At 38.6% G+C, this 27,696-nt stretch overlaps 1 protein-coding gene across 9 annotated transcripts in view; it reads left to right on the top strand.

Moving 5' to 3' along the window:
* The first annotated feature begins 954 nt into the window (after nt 1-954).
* The window catches only part of LOC127864548 (calmodulin-regulated spectrin-associated protein 1-like), a 30,076-nt gene continuing 3,334 nt past the window's right edge, over nt 955-27,696 (top strand). The window contains exons 1-19 of one of the 9 annotated variants that reach the window (XM_052404271.1): nt 955-1,386; nt 4,066-4,161; nt 5,686-5,791; nt 6,152-6,261; nt 6,771-6,983; nt 7,475-7,613; nt 7,974-8,216; nt 9,965-10,041; nt 10,735-10,811; nt 10,966-11,243; nt 11,720-11,846; nt 13,673-16,001; nt 16,220-17,170; nt 19,198-19,325; nt 19,938-20,113; nt 20,872-20,958; nt 23,946-24,011; nt 25,026-25,193; nt 26,616-26,734. In XM_052404271.1, the coding sequence (XP_052260231.1) occupies nt 1,300-1,386; nt 4,066-4,161; nt 5,686-5,791; nt 6,152-6,261; nt 6,771-6,983; nt 7,475-7,613; nt 7,974-8,216; nt 9,965-10,041; nt 10,735-10,811; nt 10,966-11,243; nt 11,720-11,846; nt 13,673-16,001; nt 16,220-17,170; nt 19,198-19,325; nt 19,938-20,113; nt 20,872-20,958; nt 23,946-24,011; nt 25,026-25,193; nt 26,616-26,734 (5,577 nt within the window). In that variant the 5' untranslated portion in view covers nt 955-1,299. Of the gene's footprint in view, nt 1,387-4,065; nt 4,162-5,685; nt 5,792-6,151; nt 6,262-6,770; nt 6,984-7,474; nt 7,614-7,973; nt 8,217-9,964; nt 10,042-10,195; nt 10,427-10,480; nt 10,581-10,734; nt 10,812-10,965; nt 11,244-11,719; nt 11,847-13,672; nt 16,002-16,219; nt 17,171-19,197; nt 19,326-19,937; nt 20,114-20,871; nt 20,959-23,945; nt 24,012-25,025; nt 25,194-26,615; nt 26,735-27,696 lie in introns of those variants that run through there. The other 8 variants (XM_052404270.1, XM_052404272.1, XM_052404273.1 and 5 more) reach the window with 8 other exon arrangements.

The following is a 27,696-nucleotide window of genomic DNA, read 5'->3' as shown; positions in this document are numbered from 1 at the left end:
AGAGCTGTATGTCATTTGGAAGTCAGGTCCCCAAATGTGCTTAAAAGGAAGTCAGTTCCAAAAAGGGGCTGAAATTCTGCGAGTTGGAACTGAATGCGCAATTATAATTGTGCAAAATGTTATATCGATGCTTATGAGCATGCATAGAATGGTCCGGATTTCCTTACACTGAACAGTGTTAATAACATCCTAAACGCTGTAGAAAAACGCAGCGATGTGTCCAATGTTTTAGGGGATTTCTCTCAAATCAGCCACTGAAATATTCTGTTTTATACATTCGGGTCTACTGGCGGGAAATTTCCCCAACATTGTATAAATTTTGATAAAGGTTATTTAATGTAAAAAGCTGGGTTAGAGAGCTACGCCGAAAAATGAACTGATTTGAAGAAAGTGCGCACGTAACAAAGCACTACCGTGCAATTAACATTGTAAATTTAATGCTTAAAATATATATTTGTGTGTGTGTGTTATGTTTAATGGAATGTTTAAAAGATAAAATGAAAGACGACAAAGTTAATTTTCGTTCAAATACTAGTCTCATTTATAAGACGCTCAAAGAATTTAGAGATACTTTTTATATGGGCTAAATTCTTTGGAACCAAATATAACCCATATAAAAAGAAGCTTAATATTTAAGAGCGTCAAAAATTTGGACTAGTTCAAATACCAGCTGTCACTTTTCCCCAAACTTCATTGTTAACGTTTTCTTCAGGCTTCTTTTTTACTGTCTGGTTTATGACAAGGCATTTTAATCAAATCTTTTTATTAAGCAACTTAATATAGAAATAGTTATACTGCAGTGTAACTAAAATTTTACATTAAAAATATGCTGAAATTTGTGTATTCAAATACAAATATTCTAGTCGTCGTTTCGTCAAAGCATTGACATTAAACTGTGTGTAGCCAGCAAGTTGCAAGTGTTACAAATGAAATAATTTCCAAGCGGATGTTTGCTCATGCGCGACCGGAAATATTTTTGGTTGCTGATGAAAATGACTCAGAAATACAAATTATCTGGGTTCTACGAACACATATAAGTTGACATGCCCAATTTACTTGATAAAAATATTGTCTTTTTAAATCGATACATGATAATCAATCAAATCTCTGATTAATAATGTTCAAAACGAATGTAAACAACAACTCAAACATCTGCATAATTGTCACAATGTCAGAATTGTGTAACATTTTATTAAGTTAGATGCTATGCAAGCTCTGTAAATATCAAAGTCACTTATTATCTAATGAGTAAGCAAGGTGGCTTCTATATGTAACATTCTCAAATCTTGCCAAGTCAATATGGACACTTGGCAGAGTGATGGCGCGGAGGATTCTGATGGCGAGATAGTCGAGATCATGTCTGTTGAAGAATACGATGGAGAAAAGGTCAGGTTGTCGTTTGAAAACTTTATGTACAATACAGTATTTATGGTTGTCTTTTTTTCTCAAAGTAAACACTGTACCAGCGATTTTTTTTCCTAATTGGGGAAAGAACCTGTACCAGCCCAATCGGGAAAATTGTGCGCGAAACCCCCTGAAATTGGGAAAATTCGTGTTGTGAAGTCTTCATATTGGGAAATTGGTGTATTTGATTTTTGCTACAAAATGCTTTAAAATTGATAACTAAATGTTTTCAAGTTGTCAATATAATATTATATTTACTTTGGTTCAACTTCAAGCCATAGAGCTGGAAATAAGGAAACTAACAAAAACTTTTTATTTTAGAAACCTTCAGTTGGAAATTTTTTAACAGCAATTGGAAAATTTGAAGATTTTTCCTCAATGGAAAAGTGCCGTTTTCTGGTACTTTATAAAGAAGGAAAAAAATCGCTGTATAAACATATACTTTAATTACCAATACAATTAAATGTGTATTACTATATTGATCATCCTCGATTACTGTGAATTGGCGACCGTAACATTTAAAATTAATGTCATAATTTTAATCATATTAAATAATTAATAGCAATAACAAAAATAGCCTTTTAAATGAAATACATCCCTTTCTGTTTGGTTTTAATATATATTATATTATCACGACAATGTTTGTAAATATGTTAAAAGTCAATTTTGTTTACATAAGAGCCAAGCTTCGACCATTTTGTTTTGCTACCCTTGATGACGTTATACAACAGTTAGAGCAATTAGGCCAAATTGACTTAACATTTTACATTGGTATCTGGTGAAAATGTGAAATAAAAGAAAGTGGAACACAACCACAACCTACGAGTGTCACAGTTTGGCCTTTACCCAAGGTCATTGCAGGTCGAAAAGGGTCAGCTCTGGAATGAATACTTGGGGGCTCATGTTAAAAAGTTATACCTTTTTTATTGTTTTAGACTAAATGGGGTTTATCAAGAAGGTAGTGCTTCTATAGACATGACCCACAAAAGTGCATAACCACAGACTGTATTATCATTTGAGCTCTCTCCAACTCCAAAGACCTAGAGTTAATCTTCTTCATTTCAGGCCATCTACTTCTTAAAAAAAAAAAAAATCAGCTTAATTGTCAAGTTCTTAGAAACGCAAAATAAAACGTGTAAAGGCCTCATTCATGATCAGGGTGTAACACTACCATATATGGGAGTCTTCTTGCAACAGCAGACATTCAAAAAAATTCTTGAAATATGATTTTCACACAGAATATATTAAATTCAATTATCGGTATTAAAAAACTATTAATTGGTGTTAAGAAAATATGGTGTTAAGGCTAATCGATTTTAATTCACACTTTGAAACGCATTATTAAAAAAAAATGTTCAATTGAGTAAATATTCATTTGCATTTCCCTGCGATCATACATACCCAAAAATAAATGGCAAAAACAAAATTTGTGAATCTAAGGTAGCGGGGAATAAAGTTGTGTCAACGATAATATATCCTGGTATGCTGGTAACCTTGTTTTACTTGGTATAACCTTGTATCTTCAATCTATCGCCTCTTAATGCTCTGAAGCGATTGTAACATTATATGATATATGATATATAAAAATAATAGTTTAAAATATCCGTCATTTTGCATCTTTGTAAGTTATATTGCAAATTTTGAAGCAGCATAATGGGACACTCGTCTATTCGTGCAACATTAATAAATGAATTATAAAGTATATATATATATATATATATATATATATATGTATACAAGTTCATATGAAAGTTAATACCAAGAAAACAAGTTGTCATCCTCACAGAAACCGTTCATTTAAACCATTTTTAACCAGGTTATCCAAAGGAAAAAACTAGTTATGGTGAATGTTGGCGGGCGGGTGAAACAATTCTTCCGATCGCAACTCCTCCTTCATTTCTCAAGGGATTTCAATGAAACTTTCACAAAATGATTGTCACCAAGTGCCCTGGCGCATATTGTTTTAGGATTTGGTCGAAATCAATATCGCCACGACTAAAAATATATTGAATTTGACATTTCCTTCCGAGCGCAACTCCTCCTTTATTTCTCAAAGGATTTGAATGACACTTTCACAAAGTGTTTATCATCAAATACCCTGGGGAATATTGAACAGGATTTTTTTCTGGTCAAGGCCAATCTGGCTAAAAATACATTTGTATACGTTTCTTCATAGAGCCCTTATTTTTGGATCAATTCCTTCAATATTTAGTATGTTTATACCTCACATTAACATCTAAACTTAAATGTGGTCAAAGGTCATGTTGATCAAGGTCAGGGTTACTTTTGCTAATCCTGTTAAATGTGTCCTTAGCAAAGGAAAATAATTAGCATACTTGGATTAATTCTTTGGTTGTTACCTCCCTTTTTATTATAAATATTTTTTTTTGAAAACCTGGTTTTGTGACAATTTTGTCCCTTGTTTTTATTCATATTGCCTACCGGGATTGGTTGACATTACTTTTAGTAATGTTTAAATGTTTTTATAATAAAAAATGTAAACAATGTTATATTTAAATTTGTGAGAGTTGTATGGCAAATAATAGGCAAAGAAAGGAACCTGTACAATTGATTGCCTGTTACTTTAAAATGCAGTAAAATGTAGAAAGCTGTTCACAAAAATTGAAACTAATATTGTAGTAAATTGTTTTGACATTTCAGGCCAAAGCGTTGGCCTCTCTGTCCTGGGTCCTCTGCAAGGCCTACCAAGACAAAGTTCCCACTGAGTTCCATGACCCCTTCTACATCAACGGAGAGGTGTGTCTTTCAGTTCCATTCATGCCCCAGTCAGCCTAAAAATATTCAGTGAATTTTAACAGGGAATTGGGTCTTAATCTTAGTGGATTAATTATATACACTAAAAAAGAATCTGAGAAATGTTTACCTTTATTTCATATGTCTTTTTAATTTGCTTCTGTCTGTGCCCTTAAATTATATAAGTAGGAGATCAAATTTGATTGTTTTATGTTTTACTGTTATTTTACCTTAAAATTTTGATACAGTAGACACTACTTATGTGTGTAAGATAGTTCCAACAACCCATTGAAATAAAATGTACTGTTTATTTTGATAAAAGATACATTGAACTTTCATGTGAAAAAGTACTTTTAATTTTAATTTTCTAATTCCTATTTTAAGTTTTATTTCAATATGTTTGTAAAGTTCAAAATGCTTATTTGTAGACAAATAATTCAACAAAATCTATGCAACAAACTGGTGAAAATTTGTTTGTGTTGCAAAGGAAGACAATTTCATCATACCAAGTTACTAGTACATATCCATTCCAATGTTCTGTCTTGAGGAAGACCCACATGGCATGCACATTATACAAAAGGCAAAGGAAATGCTGTATAATAATGAGCTTGATATTACGTACAAGCCTGGGAAAACCAGGCTGAATGCATGTATGTAAAGTTTTGTCCCAGATTAGCTTGGGCAGTCGGTTTATCAGGGATGATCTTGTATTTTTCATTTAAAGGAAGTCTCTTCTTATCGAAAAGCATGTTCAGGCAGAAAGTGCAGACTTCACAGGCTAACCTGGGATGACACTTAACACACATGCATTAAACTCCATTTTCTCAGAGCAAGGCTCATATGTAACCACATCAGTGTACAGTGTCTGTGTGTTGTACAGTGTCTGTGTGTTGTACAGTGTATGTGTGTTGTACAGTGTCTGTGTGTTGTACAGTGTCTGTGTGTTGTACAGTGTATGTGTGTTGTACAGTGTATGTGTGTTGTACAGTGTATGTGTGTTGTACAGTGTATGTGTGTTGTACAGTGTCTGTGTGTTGTACAGTGTCTGTGTGTTGTACAGTGTCTGTGTGTTGTACAGTGTCTGTGTGTTGTACAGTGTCTGTGTGTTGTACAGTGTCTGTGTGTTGTACAGTGTCTGTGTGTTGTACAGTGTATGTGTGTTGTACAGTGTATGTGTGTTGTACAGTGTCTGTGTGTTGTACAGTGTCTGTGTGTTGCAGGGCTCATATGTAACCACATCAGTGTACAGTGTCTGTATGTTGCAGGGCTCATATGTAACCACATCAGTGTACAGTGTCTGTGTGTTGCAGTGTAACCACATCAGTGTACAGTGTCTGTGTGTTGCAGGGCTCATATGTAACCACATCAGTGTACAGTGTCTGTGTGTTGCAGGGCTCATATGTAACCACATCAGTGTACAGTGTCTGTGTGTTGCAGGGCTCATATGTAACCACATCAGTGTACAGTGTCTGTGTGTTGCAGGGCTCATATGTAACCACATCAGTGAACTGTGTCTGTGTGTTGCAGGGCTCATGGACTATCAAGCCCCGACTTGCCAATCTTCTAGCCAGTAGTGAGCTGTACTGTCTGGCCTGTAAGAACATGTTTGGAGACAATGCCTCACAGTGGGCAGGTGAGTCAAAGCACTGAAAATTCAGTCTTTAGTGAGATTTTTTTTAATTAAAGACTGCTTAACTGTTGTTTTTTTGTAGGCCCTGTTCCCTATCTCAAAAATTGTACTTTTTGCCAAATTACTGACCAAAATCCTGAATTGGAGGTTTCCAAAAATAAAAATAAAATATTTTTATGTAAAGATTGAAACATAAAATTCATTACACTATTGCGCCCTACTAGATTAACCTTATTAAATATAATATTCCCAACAATTTTATTCTCAATTTTATGTATTCAATTTAGCACGGGTCAATTAAGGATGACACTTCATGCCCAATTTGTTTGCCAGATCAAGGCTCATTATGTTTGACTGTTCCAGGGCACTGGAGCATAATTCAGGTCCTGTCTAGGAAAGGCATCTACGCTGTCGGCTCGGACTCCAATGACGTCACAGAGACCATTCTCATGCAGTCGGCACCATTTAAACTGGTAAAAAATTATAAACTGGTAAAATGTAAATATCAGTGGTGTGGAAATATAAACATTTCTACTTGTCCATGAACAAGTTAATCTAATATTTCAGCTTGTCAACATTAAAAACTCACTTGTCCAAAAAAAAATTTTTGTTATAACTAAATAATACAAAAAAAATTCAGGTATTAAACTCTATTAGTACTTAAAGGGTTTAATAACTGAATATTTTTTTTTTAACTTACTAAAGTTTACTATTGTTTACTTGTCCATTTATAAAAGTGAAGTTTGGATATTCGAATGTGAACAGTCCACCTAGGCTTATCAGGGAAGATCCTTTACACCTAAAGAGGATTTTGGCTAAGAAGAGACTTCCTTTAAACAAAAAATACCAAAATATCAGAGAGTGTCCTTGATTAGCCTGTGCACACTGCACAGGCTAATATGGGACAACTTTTCACATATGCATTAAGCCCTGTTTTCCCAGAGCGAGACTCATATATTTTCGTTATGTGTTGTGTTTGTAGAAAGCCCATCTGGCCTTGATCGACGCCCTGATGAAAGCCTTCTGTGGGGAGATCATGAGTGTAGAGCGCGTGACTCAGACCGTGAGGAGGTTCTCCTCCTTCAACGCCTCCAGCGAGCTTCCCAACGACTCAGAAGAAGCTGTTCTGTTCTGGGTCAACAAAGTGTGTGCAACTGTCCAAGTGAGTCTACAGGATAGGGCAGCGCAACTAGAGGTACTGGACCATTTTCTTATGTTTTAATAATCATGTAGCAGTTGTAGCCAACAAGTAAATTTCCAGTCATGTGACTATGTACATTACTGTATTTTTACCAGCCCAATTGTATTGATTGCTAGGCTATTGGTACTTGAAGACAGCTGTGGACCATTTAAGTGCTTTTGAAGAAGATTATTGCATGTCATAATTTGTGTCATCTGTTAATTAACAACGTTTGAATGCATTTGAGCCTAGCTCTGGGATAACAAGGCTTAATGCATGTGCGTTAAGTGTCGTCTCGGATTAGCTTGTACAGTTTGGATAGGAATCCGCCCAGACTGAATTTTTGTGTAAAAGAAACTTAACTTTAAACGTAGAATTCGAAAACAAGAAAAATGTCTCCCTAATAAGCATGTGTTTACTGCACAGGCTAATCTGGGATGACACTTTATGCACATGTGATAAGCCCAGTTTTCCCCAAACACAGCTCAATTGTGTCCTGTGTGTAGGCTGCAGATGATCCCCAGGAGACCAGCAATGAGCCCCCGGCTGTACCCATGCTACTGAGACTGGTGGAGGACGTAGGAGACGGGTGCTCTATAGCTGCCCTCATCAGCTTCTACTGTCCCAGCATACTTAGGATCCAAGGTAAACATTGAAACAACAAAGAAGCAAAGCTCCAATGTGTCTCAAAATTGTCTTTAACCATATTTACCATATACCCAAATTAACCATTTATTCAAATGTACCTCACTGCTTAGAAATTCTTTTCCTTTTTGCTTTTTCAGGGGCTTACTTAAAGATTTGACTACTATATGTTCAAAGGTCAAGTTACTTTGTCTACCTTCTTGCCCCCAGTTAAGAAAGATTGTCTCATCTTTAAGACACTCGCATTGCAAAATGATATTTAGGAAACAATACAATGTATAAAACTATAGCAATTTACAGAAACATTTCATTGGTTTTTAATGCCAAAGGCATTTTCTTTTTTCATCAAACTATTTCCAGACGTATGTTTGAAGTCCAATGTGGGCATAGCTGACTCGCTGTACAACCTGCGACTGATCAAGTCCTTCTGTGAGCGTCATCTTCCCTACAAGACGTGGCACTTTACGTTCGAGGACCTGTTGTACAGCCATGTGAAGTTGAAGGTGAACATTCTGATGCTGATAGCCGAGATCTTCTACTGGTTTGAGATCCGCACGGTCCCTGTGGTCACTGGTGCAGGCATCACTGGGACACCAGATGCAGGTATGCTGTAGTGTACTGTGTATTACGCGCAACAATATATAACATGCTACTGTAGTTTTTATGCTCCCCCAAAACATTTTGGGGCGGGAGCATATAGTCGCCGCTTCGTCTGTCCGTCCGTCCGTGCACAATTTTTGTCCCGGCTATTTCTCAGCAACTAATGACGTGCATATTATCAGGGGGTTTTGGTCGGATGATTTTTCACAGAGTTATTGCCCTTTCAAATTTTCCATTAACTTTACATATAGTGCAATTCTTGTCCGGGCTATTTCTCAGCAACTAATGACCTGAATTCAATGAAACTTTATGGGAAGCTTCACTACCAAGAGGAGATGTGCATATTATCAGCTGGTTCTGGTCGGATTATTTTTCACATAATTATGGCCCTTTGAAATTTTCCATTAGCTGTACATATAGTGCAATTCTTGTCCGGGCTATTTTTCAGCAACTAATGACCGGAATTCAATGAAACTTTATGGGAAGCTTCACTACCAAGAGGAGATGTGCATATTATCAGCGGGTTCTGGTTGGATGATTTTTCACAGAGTTATGGCCCTTTGAAATTTACTATAAACTGTACATATAGTTCTTGTCTGAGCTATTTCTCCTCAACTACTGACTGGAATACAATGAAGCTTTATGGAAAGCTTAACTACCTTGAGGAGATGCACATGTTATTTGTGGGTTCTGGTTAGATGATTTATTGAGAGAGTTATGGCCCTTTGAAATTTTTAAGTTGCTAAACCATCCATCGTATTATTTTGTCCAAAGTTATGCCCCTCAAGACGTTACCTTTTATCTGAATATAAAGTGCAATATTGTGACAAAAAACCTTTGTGGAGCATCACCCGTCCCGACGGTTTCTTGTTTAATGCTGAAATGGAAAAAAATATTTCAAGACCAAAAAAAAGGCAAATCAGACTGAAATTGGCCACCATTTTACTATCAATCAAACAGCATCATCAGAAAGCTTTATTTTGTATTCAACGAAGGATGCATTTTTATGATAAGTAGCTTCCATTGCAAAGCACTATATTTAAAAATTTGGTCAGACTATTCACGAGAATATTGGGGCCCTAAGTATGTGTGACTCAACACTGAAAACTCTTGGAAACAAGCAAAACACACTTAAAAATTTACTTCAAATACAAATACAACTGCTTCAAAATCAAAGCTTAACTGTAAATCATCCATTTGTTCATTGTCACAACTATATACACCTTCGTACATGCTGCTTTCGGGTGCAGTATTTGTCACTGCTGTGACAAGCACTTGTTTCAACAGTTTTTGTAAGCTGACCTGAGTACATTTTGCTGATGTAAGTCAGTGTGCCTCAACTTGTTCATTGACCCTCGCCATTCTGTTATATTTAGCCACACCTTATATATAACACAACATGAGAGCAGTGACCTGTTGTTTTCTATATGTATCTATGTGCAGGTCATCACACATCAGGTGCAGTCTCCCTTGTTCCCTGTGCCCCCATCAGCAATGTTCAGTGTTATATCTATATTCAGGTCGTCACACATCAGGTGTAGTCTCTCGTGGTCCCAGTGTTCCTATCATCAATGTTCAGTGTTATATCTATGTACAGGTTGTCACACATCAGGTTCAGTCTCTCGTGTTCCCAGTGTTCCTATCATCAATGCTCAGTGTTATATCTATATAAAGGTCATCAAACATCAGGTTCAGTCTCTCGTGTTCCCAGTGTTCCTATCATCAATGTTCAGTGTAATATCTATGTACAGGTCGTCACACATCAGCTGCAGTCTCTCGTGTTCCCAGTGTTCCTATCATCAATGTTCAGTGTTATATCTATGTACAGGTCGGCACACATCAGCTGCAGTCTCTCGTGTTCCCAGTGTTCCTATCATCAATGCTCGGTGTTATATCTATGTACAGGTCGTCACACATCAGGTTCAGTCTCTCGTGTTCCCAGTGTTCCTATTATCAATGTTCAGTGTTATATCTATGTACAGGTCGTCACACATCAGCTGCAGTCTCTCGTGTTCCCAGTGTTTCTATCATCAATGTTCAGTGTTATATCTATATACAGGTCGTCACACATCAGCTGCAGTCTCTCGTGTTCCCAGTGTTCCTATCATCATTGTTCAGTGTTATATCTATATACAGGTTGTCACACATCAGCTGCAGTCTCTCGTGTTCCCAGTGTTCCTATCATCAATGTTCAGTGTTATATCTATGTACAGGTCGTCACACATCAGCTGCAGTCTCTCGTGTTCCCTGTGCCCCCATCAGCAATGTTCAGTGTTATATCTATATACAGGTCATCAAACATCAGGTGCAGTCTCTCGTGTTCCCAGTGTTCCTATCATCAATGTTCAGTGTTATATCTATGTACAGGTCGTCACACATCAGCTGCAGTCTCTCGTGTTCCCAGTGTTCCCATCATCAATGTTCAGTGTTATATCTATGTGCAGGTCGTCACACATCAGGTTCAGTCTCTTGTGTTCCCAGTGTTCCTATCATCAATGCTCAGTGTTATATCTATGTACAGGTCGTCACACATCAGCTGCAGTCTCTCGTGTTCCCAGTGTTCCTATCATCAATGCTCAGTGTTATATCTATGTACAGGTTGTCACACATCAGGTTCAGTCTCTCGTGTTCCCAGTGTTCCTATCATCAATGCTCAGTGTTATATCTATATACAGGTCATCAAACATCAGGTTCAGTCTCTCGTGTTCCCAGTGTTCCTATCATCAATGTTCAGTGTTATATCTATGTACAGGTCGTCACACATCAGCTGCAGTCTCTCGTGTTCCCAGTGTTCCTATCATCAATGTTCAGTGTTATATCTATGTACAGGTCGTCACACATCAGGTACAGTCTCTCGTGTTCCCAGTGTTCCCATCAGCAATGTGACCAAGCAGAGCTTTCAGCGCCACCGTGTGGACAGTGAGCTACGCTGCAGTAGCGCCCCCGACCCTCACAAAGGCAGTCCCACCCTGCCCCACCGCGCCCAACCACTTCTGCACAGGCGTCAACAGAACAATGGGGCTCATGACGGTAAGTGAAACTGCAAGAGTCTGGCTTTAATATTTAGTGTGTGACTTTGTATGATGGTTCTGTACTTAGATTGTTCAAATCATTCTCCAGGGATGAACATTTGCCCCATTATAGTATAACTCAAATCTGTTTGAATACTGTCCGCATTAAGACCACATTAAATGTGTCTGTCATAAATAGAAAAAAAAACTAGATAATTACACAAAAATCCCAAAATCTACACAAAACATTTATGATTCTACAAGTCTAAGGTGATTGACTTTAATTTTCTTGATTGATTGTTTTAATTTTCTTATTGCGTTATGATTATTTTATTGTTCTTTGTGGTCTCGTCACTTTGCATGGATTTCACTTGTAATATTTAGAAGAAAGCATTTACATGTCAGGAATTCAGTATTGAAACATTAGTGAATTTTTTTGGATTTCTAGGGGCCACTGTTATGAATTGCCATCCAATATAAATACTCTCGCTACAGATGTGCGCCAGTCCCTCAATGTGGTTGGTGGTCCGGCAGGGAGCCAGTCTCTCAATGTGGTTGGTGGTCCGGCCGGGAGGCAGAGAGGGCCGCCCAGGGAGTCTGTGGTCGCATGGCCAGAGAAATGGTACCTGTCTTCATGAGCAAAGACTCGCCATTAGTAGAGATACTGAGCTCAATGCTTGTGTGTAAAGGGTCATCTCAGAATAGCCTGTGCAATCCGCACTGCCCATTCAGGGATGACATTTTACACCTATTTTGGTTCAAAAAGACATATTTTAAACAAAAAATTGCATTAAAGCAGAAAGTGTCGCCTTGAATAAGCCTATGCTGATTGTGCAGGCTAATCTGGGATGGCACTTTATGCACATGTATTAAGCCCCATTTTCCCAGAACAAGGCTCATTACATGGTCTGAATAAGTGAATGAAAACATTTTTACTTGACAGCAGTTAATATTTTGTTTGGTCTTCAATATTTTAAAAATTAAGAAATGTTTACCTTTTTTTTGCAAACAGGCAGTTGAAATTATAGCATAATTTGAATTTGAATAAAGGAAAGAAAATATTAATTTTTTACAACATTCATTTACTGTTTACATTGACATATGTCAATTTGGTCGACCAATTTTGTGGCTACATAGAATTCTGTGTGTGTTGATAATCCATACACATATCAGAGTGTATAACTTTAGATTGCCATCAAGAATTTCATTTAATTTTGAAGGCGTGTACCTTATGCAGATAATATGTTGCTAGCTTGCCCAATGCCTTTTTGAACTTTTAATCTTTCTAGTGATGTCTCTAGTTTTCACAGACATTAATTAGCAATGTAAGGCCCATGCGTCTGAATAATAATTATTGATGCACAAGACCATTTAAGCAAGTTAAGGATGATACAAAATACTATCAAGTAATCAATTAATCTTAATTAATGCACAGGCATATCAGTACAGTTAAACCTATTTGTTGAATCTGGATTGAATTGAAGACCATAGGCTTATAGTGGCTTCTCCATTCCATTTCCTTAGAAGAAGCAGAACTTTGATCTTTAAGTACTAAGGATACCAGGATCATCGTAATGATTCAAACCTTATTCAGGTTGATTTTTTTGCCCCCAAAGGAGGGCATATAGTGATCACACTGTCTGTCTGTCTGTCTTTCCATCACACTTTGCATTTAGATTTCCAAAAATGCTCATAACTTCTATGTCGCTTCAGATGTAACCTTCATACTTGGATGTAACCTTCATACTTGGATGTAACCTTCATACTTGGTATGCATGTGCATATTGACAAGGCCTTTCAATACGCACACAAATTTTGACCCCTTTGACCTTTAACTTAGGGTCCGCGTTTAGGTTTCGAAATCTTGGTTTACTTCTGTTTAGGTTTCGAAAAATGCTCATAACTTCTATCAAAGCGTTTTTCAAAGGCATATGTCATCCTATCATTATGGAGACAGCTCTTGTTTCTTGTCTAGAATGGCACATGTGACATCTCATTTCTTCAAAATCATTTTTTCCCCACAACTGATTTCACCAAAGTATTTTCCATTCCACTGCTATGCTATGAAAACTGTTCTAAACAAAAAAATATGACCCTTGCTCAAGGAAAGCAGTGCTTAATGGATATGCATGAAGCGTTGTCGCAGAATAGCCTGTGCATAGACAACACGTTCCTTTAGACTGGGGATTTCGTTTAGAAGAGACCTTTAACCAAGAAAAAGTGACTGCACCTGCTAATCTGTGACCACAGTTTAGGCACATGCATTAATCCCCATTTTCCCAAAGCAAGGCTAAAATTTGCCCTTTAAATGAGATAAAAGCACTGTCTGCAAAAGAGTTGAAAAAATAACGAGCTTATAAGCATTAGCATATTAAAGATGTCATCATCAGTAGCAATGTTTCACAATCTAAGGTATGTAAGTATTGACAAGAGTGTTTGTGTTTTCAGCCAGCAGTCTGCCCTGATGGCAGAGAGTGGCAGTGGTGATAGCAGGAATCTGCTGGCCAACGTGAGCATAGACTCTGACATGAACGCCAGCTTCTCCAGTGGTAGTATTGACCTCGGTGACCTTGACACCTCCCCCAGGGATGTCCTGGACCCCACTCCGAGGTTGCAAGGAGGGGCTGACACAGGTCATGTCATCAGCTTCAGTCTGCAGAACCAGAAGGGCACGCCATTTTCCACTGATATAAAACGTCATGATCTGGAAAGTGTTAACTCTGTGAACTTGCGTGTTGATGAAGGTTTTGATTCAAAGCAATGTGCAGCTGGTTTGAATAGTGAAAGTATAACTGCAGGGAACTTTGAACGGTTGTTTCCTGCTAAGCTGAAGCAAGCAAAGGAAAAGACAAGTGTTCATAGTAAGGAAGAAGAGCAAGGTGAAGTGCTTAAGTGGAAGACTGCTAACCCAACTAGTAAAGTAAAGAAGGGTGTAACTATTGACCCGCAGTCTACAGTAATTAACAGCCAGTCGGCCTCTGTGGGACATGATATGAAACTACCTTTTGAATCTCAAGTGTCAGCTGATCAATGTTCTCCTTCCCATATGGACAAGTCTGATCCCATCCCTAGGAAGTTTGAGGCCTTCTTTGTAGGTGGAAGTGTCGACGGCTCAGTGGACCTGCCAACTCACAGGAGTGACGTTACAGTGGCTGAGAGTTACATTATTGATCACGTGCATACGCCAGAGGCTGCAAGGGCTGCTGGGATACCAGTCATAGAAACAGCCAATCAGAGCCCTCGCTCACTTGAGTTAGCCAATCAGAGCCCTCGCTCACTTGAGTTAGCCAATCAGAGCCCTCGAGCATTGGCAATGGCCAATCAGATACCCCGAAGTCTTTCACGTGAAGGAAGTGTGGCCAGCAGTAAGAGTTCAGGAGAATTTTCTGATCACGAGTCCCAAAAAATCCACGCTGATCACAAAACACAGGAAAGTGTCCAGAAACATGCTTTGAGTGGAAAAGAGAACTTCTTGGATACGAATGATCCAGCTAATTTTATTATACGCAAGCCAGTTCTTGTTTCAAAACCTCCAAAAACTGTTGATTTTGAAAACAAAATTCCCTCAACTACTTTTTCTCAAATAAAACAGCTTCGCAATGTGGGTAACACGGACAATTCTGGTTTTGTGTACATGCAGCAAGGACAGGACGACAACTCCAAACCTTCATCATTAAAGGACACTTTCCACAAAAAGCAGCAAGAGAAGAAATCTCTCTTTAATTCCTCTCCTTCTCGACAGCCCGTTCCCAACTCTACCCAACCTATGGCTGTTGAGAATGAGGCCACTTCTGAGGTCCCTGCAGCCAACGCGGCTGCCGGTCAGGAGTTACTGAAAATTAAAATGAAATTGGAAGAGAAGCGGAAAGCTATTGAGCGTAAGAAGCATACACAGGAAATCCAGCAGCAGAAAATAAGGCAGAGACTTGGTAAAGCTGCCTTCTTGCATGTTGTAGGTAAGCCAAAGGATGGTCCTAGTGACACCACGGAGCTGCAGGCTGAGAATGGAACAGCGCAGATGACAAGTACTGCAAACAATGCAAGAACGGCTGCCCAGTCTCCGAGGTCCCTCAATGCCAGAGATGGCATACAGCAAACCATTGAGAACGTGCGTAACAACTGGTTCAACAAGGAAGACCACATGTCACAGGGGGATGGTGAGAACAGTGAGGGGGAGGGCCAGGGGGCCGGGTTGACTGACAGCGAAATGAGCAGCTCCCAGGAGAGCCAAGGCAGTCAGCAGGGGAGACGACTCCTGTTTGACCGGCGCAGTGCCTCTGTTGAGAGAGTGGCCTCCCTTGCTGAACAAAGAATTGCGCAACCAGATACTGCTTCATATCCCAGAAGTGAGGGAAATGGATCAAATATTGATGAACTATCTGCTGGTATGTCTACCTCCCCAGTGTTCAGTCAGCAAAGTATTCCCAGTCCCCCAAGACTGTCAGTTGGTCAAAGTGGTTCATTTGTTGAAAGGCAGTCAAGATCTGACCTTGGAAGGAAATCCGATGTTAAACCAGAGCGACAGGAATCTTATGATGAGTACAGCAACTCTCTGGATAAGTTAAACCAGAGTTTGACAGATCTGCAGGGCGAGATCATGAAACTGTCCCTGAAGAAAGGTCAACAATTACAAGTGTCACGGTCCAGGTCAAAGTCTCCAACCCAGGTGGAGGCAAAGCTGATTGAGAAGCAACCAGCTCTAGTGGACAGTAATGTTGAGAGGACTTCAGCCCAGCACAAGTCACGGAGCTCCTCTGAGCCACGACAGCTGGCACAGGTGAAAGTATTGCTCTGCACCCTTTGACTAGAATATATGATAAATTGTTGAATTTATCCAATTATAAAAGATAAATTCCATGTTTAGCTTTGTGAAATATTAAATAATTTTAGAAGTTACATTACAACACAATAATAAAATATGTAATCTTCAATTCTGTGTGGATCAATAAGTTTGTTAAGATAAAAATAATTATGGACTATTATCTTTTGGTACAGGAAGGTCAGCAGCCAGGAAACTACGCCTCGTTGCCTAGACAACCACCAGCCTACGCACAACATGGTCAGCAGCATCAGCTTCAGCAGTACGCAATGAGTCCCACATCAATGGTTGGTCAGATAGGCCCTATATACGGCACCCACGGCCACTACATGCAGAGCCCTGGTCATGGGTTCCCCAGCTATGTGCTAGGCCCAGGCCAGGGTCAGATGACCTACCCCCAGATGCAGCCCCCCTTTCATCAGAGTCCCCCTGGTTTCCCCCACACCGGCGGTCCAGGCATGTACCCTGGTCAGCCGTACCCTGGGCCCCACAGTCTTGTCTCCCCTCCATCGGCAGCCCAGCCAGGCCCCTACTCTACCATGTACACCTCCCCCGGTGTTCCCAGTAACCAGTTCCAGCCCTTACAGCCCCTGCCTGGCCCCTATACCAACCCCTCACACATGGGGCAATACCTGCCACAGGGTCATCAGCCTCAGCCACACATGTTTGACATGCAACAGGCCTATAATCAGCATTCCAGTGTTCAGAATCCAGTGAGTTCCACCCCAGAAGCAGTTCAGTTGCGTTCTAGTCAGATACGTGAAAATAGAGGGGTCACTAATGACAATACGAGACAATTCAAGGGTGACAATAGTGACTCAAATGTACAATCTAGTAGATCCAGTAACAGTGATATCAACAAATCCAATAATGTCAGTGATAAAAGTGACTCTGGTGTTACCAGGATTACGGGTAAAACCTCCAGTTCAAATAGTTACGTGTCTTCTGTGATATCGGATTTCGCTGCTCAGGTGACTCAGCCTGGTGGCCAGGTGCCGGGCACTCACTCGGACGACTTGCAGGGTTCGAGCCTTGGTACCGGCGCTGATTTGGATACCAGCACCTCTGGGCTAGACGTCACTCCTGTAGGCTTCGTGGTCGGTCAGGATGACACCAGTCTAGATCAGGTAAAATAGCCACTTGCCTGGTTGCTCAAAACTTTAACTGCCAATTAAGTTAACAGTCTGTAAGCTTCATACCTATATAAGATTTGTTTAACCCTTTGCATGCTGGGAAATTTGTCGTCTGCTAAAATGTTGTCTGCTAAATTTCTAAAATTAGCATTTTCTTCGATTTTTTTCAAAGAATACTATCAGAATAGCAAACAGTTTAGATCCTGATGAGACACCTTCAAAATTCGGTTCCAGCACTGAAAGAGTTCAAAAGCAATGTTATTATCAAACATTATCAAACAAATGTGTTTACAATTAAAACATATATTAAAGGGTAAAGGATTGAGTGATATAAATAACTTGATCCCAAAATTAACAGCTGTTTGCTTATCTTGCCGTTAAAGTTTTGAGCAACAAGTCACTGTAATCTAGCCTGCAAGCATAATCTATCATGCCCTCAATGTGATAATTAAGGGTTTATGCTGCTACCCTTGTGTGTGTGCTTGCTTGCGTTTGTATTTCCGTGCTTGCAAGCATGCACTGGTGTGTTTTTTTTTATGTCTATAGCTCAAAATCTTGTAGTGGACTGGACTATCATGAAATTACATAATTTCTTTTTGCACAATAGGATTTTTAAAATGTTGTCTTAATGAAGATCAATTTAGAGAATACTATGTTAGTGTTATTGTGTACTTGAATTTGTCAGACGAGTTAAAGAAAGGTTCACACAGCGTTTCTTGTTAAAAGCAATAGCCAAAACAGATTAAATTAACTGTAGTGAACATTGTGTAGTAATATCAAAATTATGTGTGATCTTTCCTGGCTCTGCCACACAAAATAGTCCCCAATAATTCAATAAAAAAGCAAAGTAACAAGACAAAATATAGCTTAACGCCTGGATTCAAATTTAATCATCATTCCAAATGTTAAACACTCAAGTACAACACAAGAGGCTTTGTTCAAACTAAAAAATTATTGTTTCACCTGAGCGAAAGAACAGAAACAAAGATGGCTGCCATTTTCAACTTTAAACATGTTTACCCCTACGTCAAGCATGATACAGCATAAATGCCCGCCAATATTGTTAATTTTAGTCAATGAAAGAAACTCTTCTTTTGACTCACTTTTTACCAACTGGCATATAAAAGTCAAACATCTACCATCTGAAGATTTTACACTCATTTAAGTCACTGACACTGTTCTCAATCACTAAATTGTTAAAAAAACACTGAGAACATTCTACATTATTAAAGAAATCTAAAATGCAATTTCACTGGTTTCATTTGAGTCATATATTCTAACACTTGTGTAGTTGTGTTCACATTTTATCATGAAAAAAATGTATGATCCTCCTAAACCCACAAATATGTCATTTATGAAGGCAACTGCATTTCAAATTTCCTAGACACTTGCGTCCTTGAACTAAATGAATGATACAATCAAGTGACGTTATGTCAGCAGGCAAGCGCGTGCAGTTTGACGATGTGTTTTCAGTTTAAAAATCAATAGTAACGCTGTATTGGATTAAAAAGCTTTTATTGTTATATTGATTTGTAATTCATTCATTCAATGCATGTATATATTGAAATTTAAGAACAAGTTAATTAGGATCTTCCATGACAGCTGCTTTGGAAGTATACAAACATTAATTGCTTCAATTTTAGAGGTCCTGTGACAAGAAACTATGATAAATTTATTCAAAAACGTCCATTAATACAAGCCCTATTTCAAATCACTTTTGACAATCTGGGGAAAAATATCTGCAAAATCATAATTATTCATGTGTCATAAATTTCTGTTGAATTGGTGGGTTGACCCCTCCACAAATTCAACACAAACACATTGGAAAATGACAAATGCGAATTCCTCTCTTTTTTTCCAAAATCAGAAATCCAAAATGTATGTGCCCACAAAAAATTCATTGAATAAAAAACCAAGAAATTTCTTGCCAACAAAAATAAATGTTTTTTTTTAGTAGTTGATAATACACTAACTATGTTGACCATGATGATGGTACATTAACTATGTTGCCTTGGTTTCAGAGTGCAGAGGAGGAGATGCATAGGAAGAAGGAGAAGTTGGAGAAAATGAGGCTGAAACGTGTTGAGGAGCAGGAGAGGAAGAGGCTGAAACTGGAGCAGGACATGAACCGGCGGAGGGAGATGGAGAGGTGAGGGGAGAGTGAGGGGAGTGGAGAGTAAGGGTTCCAGATAGAAGTTAGTGGTGATAGAGGGGAGGGGAGAATGAGGGATTCCGGATAGAAGTTAGTGGAGATAGTGGTGAGGGGAGATTAAGGGATTCCAGATAGAAGTTAGTGGAGATAGAGGTGAGGAGAGAGAGGTGAGGGGAGAGTGAGGGATTCCAGATAGAAGTTAGTGGAGATAGCTGTCAGTGGAGATAGCTGTCAGTGGAGAGAAAGTAATTCCAAATGGAACTTGGTGAAGAGTGAGGTGAGTGGAAATAAAGGCATGTGGATTTAAAAAAAGTGTAGATAGAGGTGATGTGATAGAATGAGCAGGAGATTAAAAAACAGTTGGATGAATTGGATGTGGATATATTTGGGGAGAGTATCTAGTAAGGAGTGGAGACAAAAAAGAGTTGCTTGTGAATCGAGATATTGAGAGAAATGAAGATAGTGGATGTGGTGTTAAGAAAAGAGAGAAATGTAGACTGTGTATGGGGTGTGTACCAGTATATAGTAGGGATAGAAAGATGGATGAGTAATACAGCTGTTTACAGTCTACAACACATCCGATAGTGATTTCTGATACTTGATTTTCAGGTTGAAGCAAGAAGAAAGTGATCGTAGAAAATCAGAAGAAAAAGCGCGGCGTGAAGCTATTTTTAAGCAGTACATCACAAAGAAGGATGATGATGAGGAAGGCCCGCCGAAGAAAGAGAAGCCCAAACAGAGAACTAGGCCAAAGTCAATGTTTGTCAAGCCTGAATTGGTAGAAGGTGAGTGTGTGTATAGCGCTTTGATATGCAGTCGTAGTGGAGATAACATGTGGTTTTAAATAATAAAATCTTAGGGTGGTATTAGTGCTTTGGTAATGAAGTGGTGTCATAATATATCAAATGAGCCTTCCTCTGGTAAAATGGGGTTTAATGCATGTGCCGAAAGTGTTTTCTGCAAAGGCTAATCAGGGATGACACTCCACTTATTCTTTTAAAGGAAGTCTGTCCTAGCAAAAATCGAGTTAAGACTGAAAGTGTCATCCCTGATAAGCCTGTGCAGAATGATATTTACACACATGGATCAAGCCCTTTTTCCCAAAAGCGAGGCTGAAGTGTATTTTGAATGTTAATGTATTTATGCTTATAAAATACAAACTAATCACTTTATGTTAATATTATTGTATCTGTTTAAAACCCTTGTAATGTTTTCTATGTATAAGGTCTCAAAACTGTTGTTGATGCATCGTAATCCATTAATCCTGTCCCGATCAGAAGTTCAGAGAAAATGGCTGTATGCAATCTGCATAAAACCAGAAAATTATGTTTGCTGCTCATAAATATCTAAGAATTGCAAATGAAGTCCTTAAAACTTGTATCTTTTAAGAAGGTCTTTCCTTTAAATTAATTTTCACAGGATTTCAAACTGGTCAAAATGTGTATCTAAGTGGTAAAGGCTTTAACAGTGCTAACTTTGAAAACTATAAGTATCTAACAAAACCAATGTCATCTGTTTGATCCTGTGCTATGTTTGTGTGCAGGGTTTGAGGGCGCTGGTTCTGTGGACGACTTGACCAGCCGAGTGATGTCAGCCTCTGTTGGACCGGAACCTTCCAATGGGGCCCAGTGTAAGTCTGTCAGAGAAAATGGGGCTTAATGCATGGCGTTAAAGTGTCAGCCAATATTATCCTATGCAGTCTGCAAAGGCATATCGGGGAAGACACTTTCCCCTTTCTTGGAACTTTCTGTTTATGGTAAGTTTCTTCTAAATGAAAATCTAGTTAAGGCAGAAAGTGTCCCCCTCTGATTTGCGTGTGCAGACTGCGCAGCCTAATTTCGTCGACACTACACACCTTCATTTAGCCTAGTCTTCCCAGAATAAGGCTTCATTGTTCTCATCGGTACTGCACTAAAGGTCTGTGTGCACTATCTATCTGATGGAGTACCTCTCAAGTTTGTGAATAAGTTATATTTGTTGTCATTTATGTTAGCAGAAAACTAAATAACATCTCTATATTTTTGGTTGCAAATGTTGCTTGTTGAAATATATATATCTAAGCCTTTCACTTGATATTCGCTCCATAGTATACGTAAGTCCATACTATTTCCAGTACAGACAAATAGCTACAAATATATAATATCTATTTCCAGCTGTCATTTCATGTCATATTTTATAAAATCAGTTGGGCAAGTTGTTCAATGGCAAATTTTTAAGAGCTTTTTTAGAATTTTTGTGAACAAAAATAAAGAAATAACTTTAAATTGAACTAATAATAAATGTTAGATTTAATCACATGCTCTAAAATCAAACAAAAAATCTTTATAAAAATAGAGTAACAAAACCTTAAATTTGTGCACCGTTGTGTAAAATATTTCTTAATAAAAACATCATTTTACCAAAATAATTTCTTGTGATTACTCATTTCAAGAATATGTCGCCAGTTGGAAAACTCAAAATGCAATCTTAACGTCTGGTTGTTGTACACAATCCACAAGTTGCTGCATGTAATAAAGTGCCCTTTTGACAAAATAAAAAAAAACTCATTTTCATATCCCAGCTGGAGCACTGCTTTGAGCTACCAAACATAGGCAACACTAGGGCCCTGTTTGACTATTATGCTGCTTACGGATTTTTTTCTCCGACCCACACATTTTTAGCTCACCTGTCACCAAATGTTTATCTTGATGAAATCTGGGTTGGGATTGTATTTGGGTCATCTGGGGTCAAAAACTAGGTCACTAGGTCAATAATAGAAAGACCTTGTGTAGACAATAGAGGTCACAGTTTTCATCCAATCTTTATGAAATTTAGTCAGAATGTTTATCTTGATGAAATCTGGGTTGGGATTGTATTTTAGTCATCTGGGGTCAAAAACTAGGTCACTAGGTCAAATAATAGAAAGACCTTGTGTAGACAATAGAGGTCACAGTTTATTTATCCAATCCCTATGAAATTTGGTCAGATTGTTTATCTTGATGAAATCTGGGTTGGGATTGTATTTGGGTCATCTGGGGTCAAAAACTAGGTCACTAGGTCAAATAATAGAAAAACCTTGTGTAGACAATAGAGGTCACAGTTTTCATCCAATCTTAATGAAATTTGGATAGAATGTTTATCTTGATGAAATCTGGGTTGGGATTGTATTTGGTCATCTGGGGTCAAAAACTAGGTCACCAGGACAAATAATAGAAAAACCTTGTGTAGACTATAGAGGTCACAGTTTTCATCCAATCTTTATTAAATTTGGTCGGAATGTTTTTCTTGATAAAATCTGGATTGGGATTGTATTTGGGTCATCTGGGGTCAGAAACTAGGTCACGGGGTCACTTAGTGCATTTCATTCTTTCCTAAAACTTTAACCTTGGTTAAAGTTTTATCATAACTTTTTTAATATTGAACACAGCAACTTCATATTTGGCATGCATGTGTATCTCGTGGAGCTGCACATTTTGAGTGGTGCAAGGTCAAGGTCATCCTTCAAGGTCAAAGGTCAAAAATTAAAAAAATAATTTTCATTTCTCCATTCAATCTCTTACTTACTTCTTGTGGAGCTGCACATTTTGAGTGGTGAACGGTCAAGGTCATCCTTCAAGGTCAAAGGTAAAGAAAATCAAAGCGGCGCATTAGGGGGCATTGTGATTCTGACAAACACATCTCTTGTTGTAAGCAAAGTTTGATGTTTGGTAAGAGGGGTCAACTCAAAATATTTTTCACCAGGTCAAATCTTACAAAAACAAAAACACTCCATACACCAGAGTTTTGGTTCAATAATGATGAAACTTGACCAGAATGTTTGTCTGGACAATATCTAGGTCAAGTTTGACGTTAGGTAAAGATTGAATGAACCGGCTCCTCTCAGATGAGCGAACTAGGGCCATCATGGCCCTCTTGTTAATTCATGGACTAATAGTATAACTAACGGGACTTGACGACTGTTAATGTTATTGGGACTAGAAATGCTGCTCATGTTTCATGCCATGTACAGCACCACCTTTGCATTTTCGCTCACCTTGCTTTTTGCTTGAGTTTGCTGCATTACTCTTCTACATATGCGCTACACTTATAGAATTTTTAAATTTGTACAATATTATTGAATGAGGCAAAAAAGTCTATATTTTTAAGTTTTGCAATTTTCTGTATAAAAAATTAAAGCATTTAAACTTTAAGCCGTTTGTATTCATGGATTAATTAGAGAATAACTTTTTTCCTAAACTCAACTTGTAATATCTAAATGCATAATTTCTGTTGAAGCAATCAAGTTGTTTAAACATTCACTAAACTTTGTTAAAACAAAAAGAGCATTTTAAATCATACAATCCTGGCATTCTCATGAAACATCATGTGTTTTTCAAACAATTTAATTGCATGCTGTTTTTCTTTTTTTTTTTTTTTTTTTTTTTTTTTTTTCTTATGCAGTGTATTTATGTTCGCCTTTTTGTGTTTGTGTTTATGTATATGACTTTGAGCTGTATATGCTTTTGTTGTAAATCCAACTTTTTGTTCTGTTCTGTTCTGGATTGGCCTTGATCACTGTGAGATTGTATTTTAGTTTTTGTTTCAGTTCGTGTTTGCTGTTTTAGTTTGGGTTTGCTTAGTTGTTTGGTTTGATTTCAGTAAAGGGTACTAGAAACACTAGATCATCCAAGTCACCTCAGCACAAACAAGTTATGAGAAAAGCAGGTAATATGACTGGTCCACTAACCAGAAGGACCCCCCCCCCAAAAAAAAAAATATTTAAAAAAAATTATATTTCTCAATCAACTTAAAAAGTTTCCCAAGAAGATTATTACTGTTGCCCTAGGGGCACTTACAGCTGATATTTGTTGATCTCAATGTCTCATGAATTGTAATTGGCCTCTTGACATAATTTCAGAACTCTTTTTGTTCACATTGCACATCTTTTTTCTTTTGTTTGCAACTTTTGGTATGGCTTATAACCAAGTGTGCCATGTGACTATCAATTATGAAGACCATGGGTGGTTTCTTGTATAATTACTGCATGTAAGTAACACAAAATAATGTATATTGTAAATACATTAATAGAGTAGTTCCAACTGTACGTTGTGTTTGACCTGCTTTGCACATATTTGCAATTAAATGTGTTAATTATGTTAATAAACATAAAACTTATGGGTTGACTATGTTAATAATACAAAACTTTATTATCTATATATAAGATTCGTTTTAAAAATGGATATATTATGGGAACATCTGAGTGGGCTTGCTTGATTGCAGGAAGCGGCAAATGTTTGTATGGAGCATATCTATGTCCACCATGGTTAGATTTTCAAAAAACTTAGCCTAAGTGAACAGCATGATGAGAATGATGAAAACAAATCTAGTTTTGGGTAAACAGGGTTTAATGCATGTGTGTAAAGTGTCATCCCAGATTAGCCTGTGTAGTCTGTATGTGTCATCCTAGATTAGCCTGTGCAGTCTGTACAGGCTTATCAGGCATGACACTTAATGTCTAGACTGGTTTTTTTGCTCGGAAAATACTTCCTTTAATAAAAAAAATCCATAAAAGCGGATTGTGTTGTGCCTGAAAAGCCTGTACAGACTGCACATCTATGCTTATCTTGGACAATGCTTTATGCTTTAAGGCTTGTTTTCACAGAGCATGACTCTTTTGTAATAAAACCAATAAATCTCACAGACATAGTTGTTCTATATTTGTCTATATCACTTCCCCAGTTTCCATGAACACCCTTCACAATGGCAGTGGTGACGGGCGGTCCCTGGCGTATGGCGGTCTCACCCACCGGCGACCGCTCTCACCAGACCCCAACAGGACACGCAAGGGTCAGAGGTCAAATGAGAGCTCGGAGTCGGGATCCTCACAGGGCGGTGTGGACTATGCAGGTAGGCATTGCTTACAGGTGTGGACTATGCAGGTAGGCATTGCTTACAGGTGTGGACTATGCAGGTAGGCATTGCATACAGGTGTCGACTATGCAGGTAGGCATTGCTTACAGGTGTGGACTATGCAGGTAGGCATTGCTTACAGGTGTGAATAAGCAGGTAGGCATTGCGTACAGGTGTGGACTATGCAGGTAGGCATTGCATACAGGTGTGGACTATGCAGGTAGGCATTGCGTACAGGTGTGGACTATGCAGGTTGGCATTGCATACAGGTGTGGACTATGCAGGTAGGCATTGCTTACAGGTGTGGACTATGCAGGTGGGCATTGCATACAGGTGTGGACTATGCAGGTAGGCATTGCGTACAGGTGTGGACTATGCAGGTAGGAATTGCTTACAGGTGTGGACTATGCAGGTAGGCATTGCGTACAGGTGTGAACTGTGCAGGTAGGCATTGCTTATAGGTGTGGACTATGCAGGTCTGCATTGCGTACAGGTGTGGACTATGCAGGTAGGAATTGCTTACAGGTGTGGACTATGCAGGTAGGCATTGCGTACAGGTGTGGACTATGCAGGTTGGCATTGCGTACAGGTGTGGACTATGCAGGTAGGCATTGCTTACAGGTGTGGACTATGCAGGTAGGCATTGCTTACTGGTGTTGACTATGCAGGTAGGCATTGCATACATGTGTGGACTATGCAGGTAGGAATTGCTTACAGGTGTGGATTATGCAGGTAGGCATTGCGTACAGGTGTGGACTGTGCAGGTAGGCATTGCTTATAGGTGTGGACTATGCAGGTCGGCATTGCGTACAGGTGTGGACTATGCAGGTAGGCATTGCGTACAGGTGTGGACTATGCAAGTAGGCATTGCTTACAGGTGTGGACTATGCAGGTAGGCATTGCATACAAATGTGGACTATGCAGTAAGGCATTGCATACAGAACAAGGGTCTGCATTCTTCAACCAATGTAAACTGTAACGTTTAATCACTACTTAAAAGTTAAAGTTAGCATGCATTTTACAACATTTTTTATTTAGAACAGTTTGTTAAACACAAAGGTGCCTTTATTAGCCTTTATATAATCAAACTCTGAAGGATGATTTCTTTGATCCACATCTATTCTTTATTGATTGTTGGAACTTCAGATTTGTATGAATATAGTGGAGAGCTACAAATGAGTTTAAAATAAACAAAACATTCAAAGCGCAAAATACTATATGCATTCTATAACATTTGTAAGAGCCCTGTTTTGGGAAAGCTGGGCCTAATGCATGTGCGTAAAGTGTCATCCCAGATTAGCCTGTGCAGTCTGCAGAGACTTATCAGGGACAACAGATTGCATAGATTAATCTTGAACGCACATGCTTTAAACTCAGTTTTCCAAGAGTTCAACTGATAATAAAGTGACACTGTTGCAGGTCCGAAGCTGTTTGTGAAGCCGAGTGCCAAGTCTAACAGACACATCATCATCAATGCTATCAGTCACTGCTGCCTGGCTGGCTCTGTAAACACGGAGCAGAAAAACAAAGTGCTAGAAGTAGGTACCATGTGAACTGAAGAGTTTACTGAGGTTGGGAGGATGTGGTCACTTTCTATTTATGTTGTTCAGGGAATATTTGCTTTCACCAAAAAGGTGGTTCTTTACGCTGTTAACTTTATTCCTGAAGGAATACGGTGAGTGGATGGATTTGTGTGTGCGTGTAGTGTCAGTCTGTCCAGATTTCTTGTCTGCTCTTTCATAAAATGTCAATGTGTTGGGTACAACTACCATGCTGTGGACATAATTGTTTGCTGTGGACATAATTGTTTGCTTCTTCTCAATGGTTTTTACATTCTTTGGAAGATTCTAATATACTTGGCATTATATTTCCCCTTGACTTTATAATGTGTTCATACAACTTCCCTTTTTCATCATCTTTTGTCTTTTAGGTCTTAATTTATGGTCAGACATGATTAATTTTTAACCAGGTTTTCCGAAGGAAAAAACTGGTTATTAGATTGGCGAATGCGGACGGGCTGGCTGGCTGGCTGGCAGGCGGGCGGGCGGAACAAGCTTGTCCGGGCCATAACTATGTCGTTCATTGTCATATTTTAAAATCATTTGGCACATTTGTTCACCATCATTGGACGGTGTGTCGCGCGAAATAATTATGTCGATATCTCCAAGGTCAAGGTCACACTTTGAGTTCAAAGGTCAAAATTGGCAATAAATGAGCTTGTCTGGGCCATAACTATGTCATTCATTGTGAGATTTTACAATTATTTGGCACATTTGTTCACCATCATGGGACGGTGTGTCGCACGAAAGAATCACGTCAATATCTCCAATGTCAAGGTCACCACAACTTAAAATAGATTTATTTTGAAACAAACTTACAAAGGGGGTTAATTTTGTTTGTTCATTTCAAAAGTTCAGTTTGAGTTGTCTCCCTTAATCAGATTTTTTTTCACAATGAAAACCTGGTTTTGTGACAATTTTGTCCCTTGTTTTGTCTGCTC

This window comes from Dreissena polymorpha, chromosome 1 (assembly GCF_020536995.1).
Source record: "Dreissena polymorpha isolate Duluth1 chromosome 1, UMN_Dpol_1.0, whole genome shotgun sequence".
Classification (NCBI taxonomy): Eukaryota; Metazoa; Mollusca; class Bivalvia; order Myida; family Dreissenidae; genus Dreissena; species Dreissena polymorpha.
This window is presented reverse-complemented; position numbering and strand designations above follow the sequence as displayed.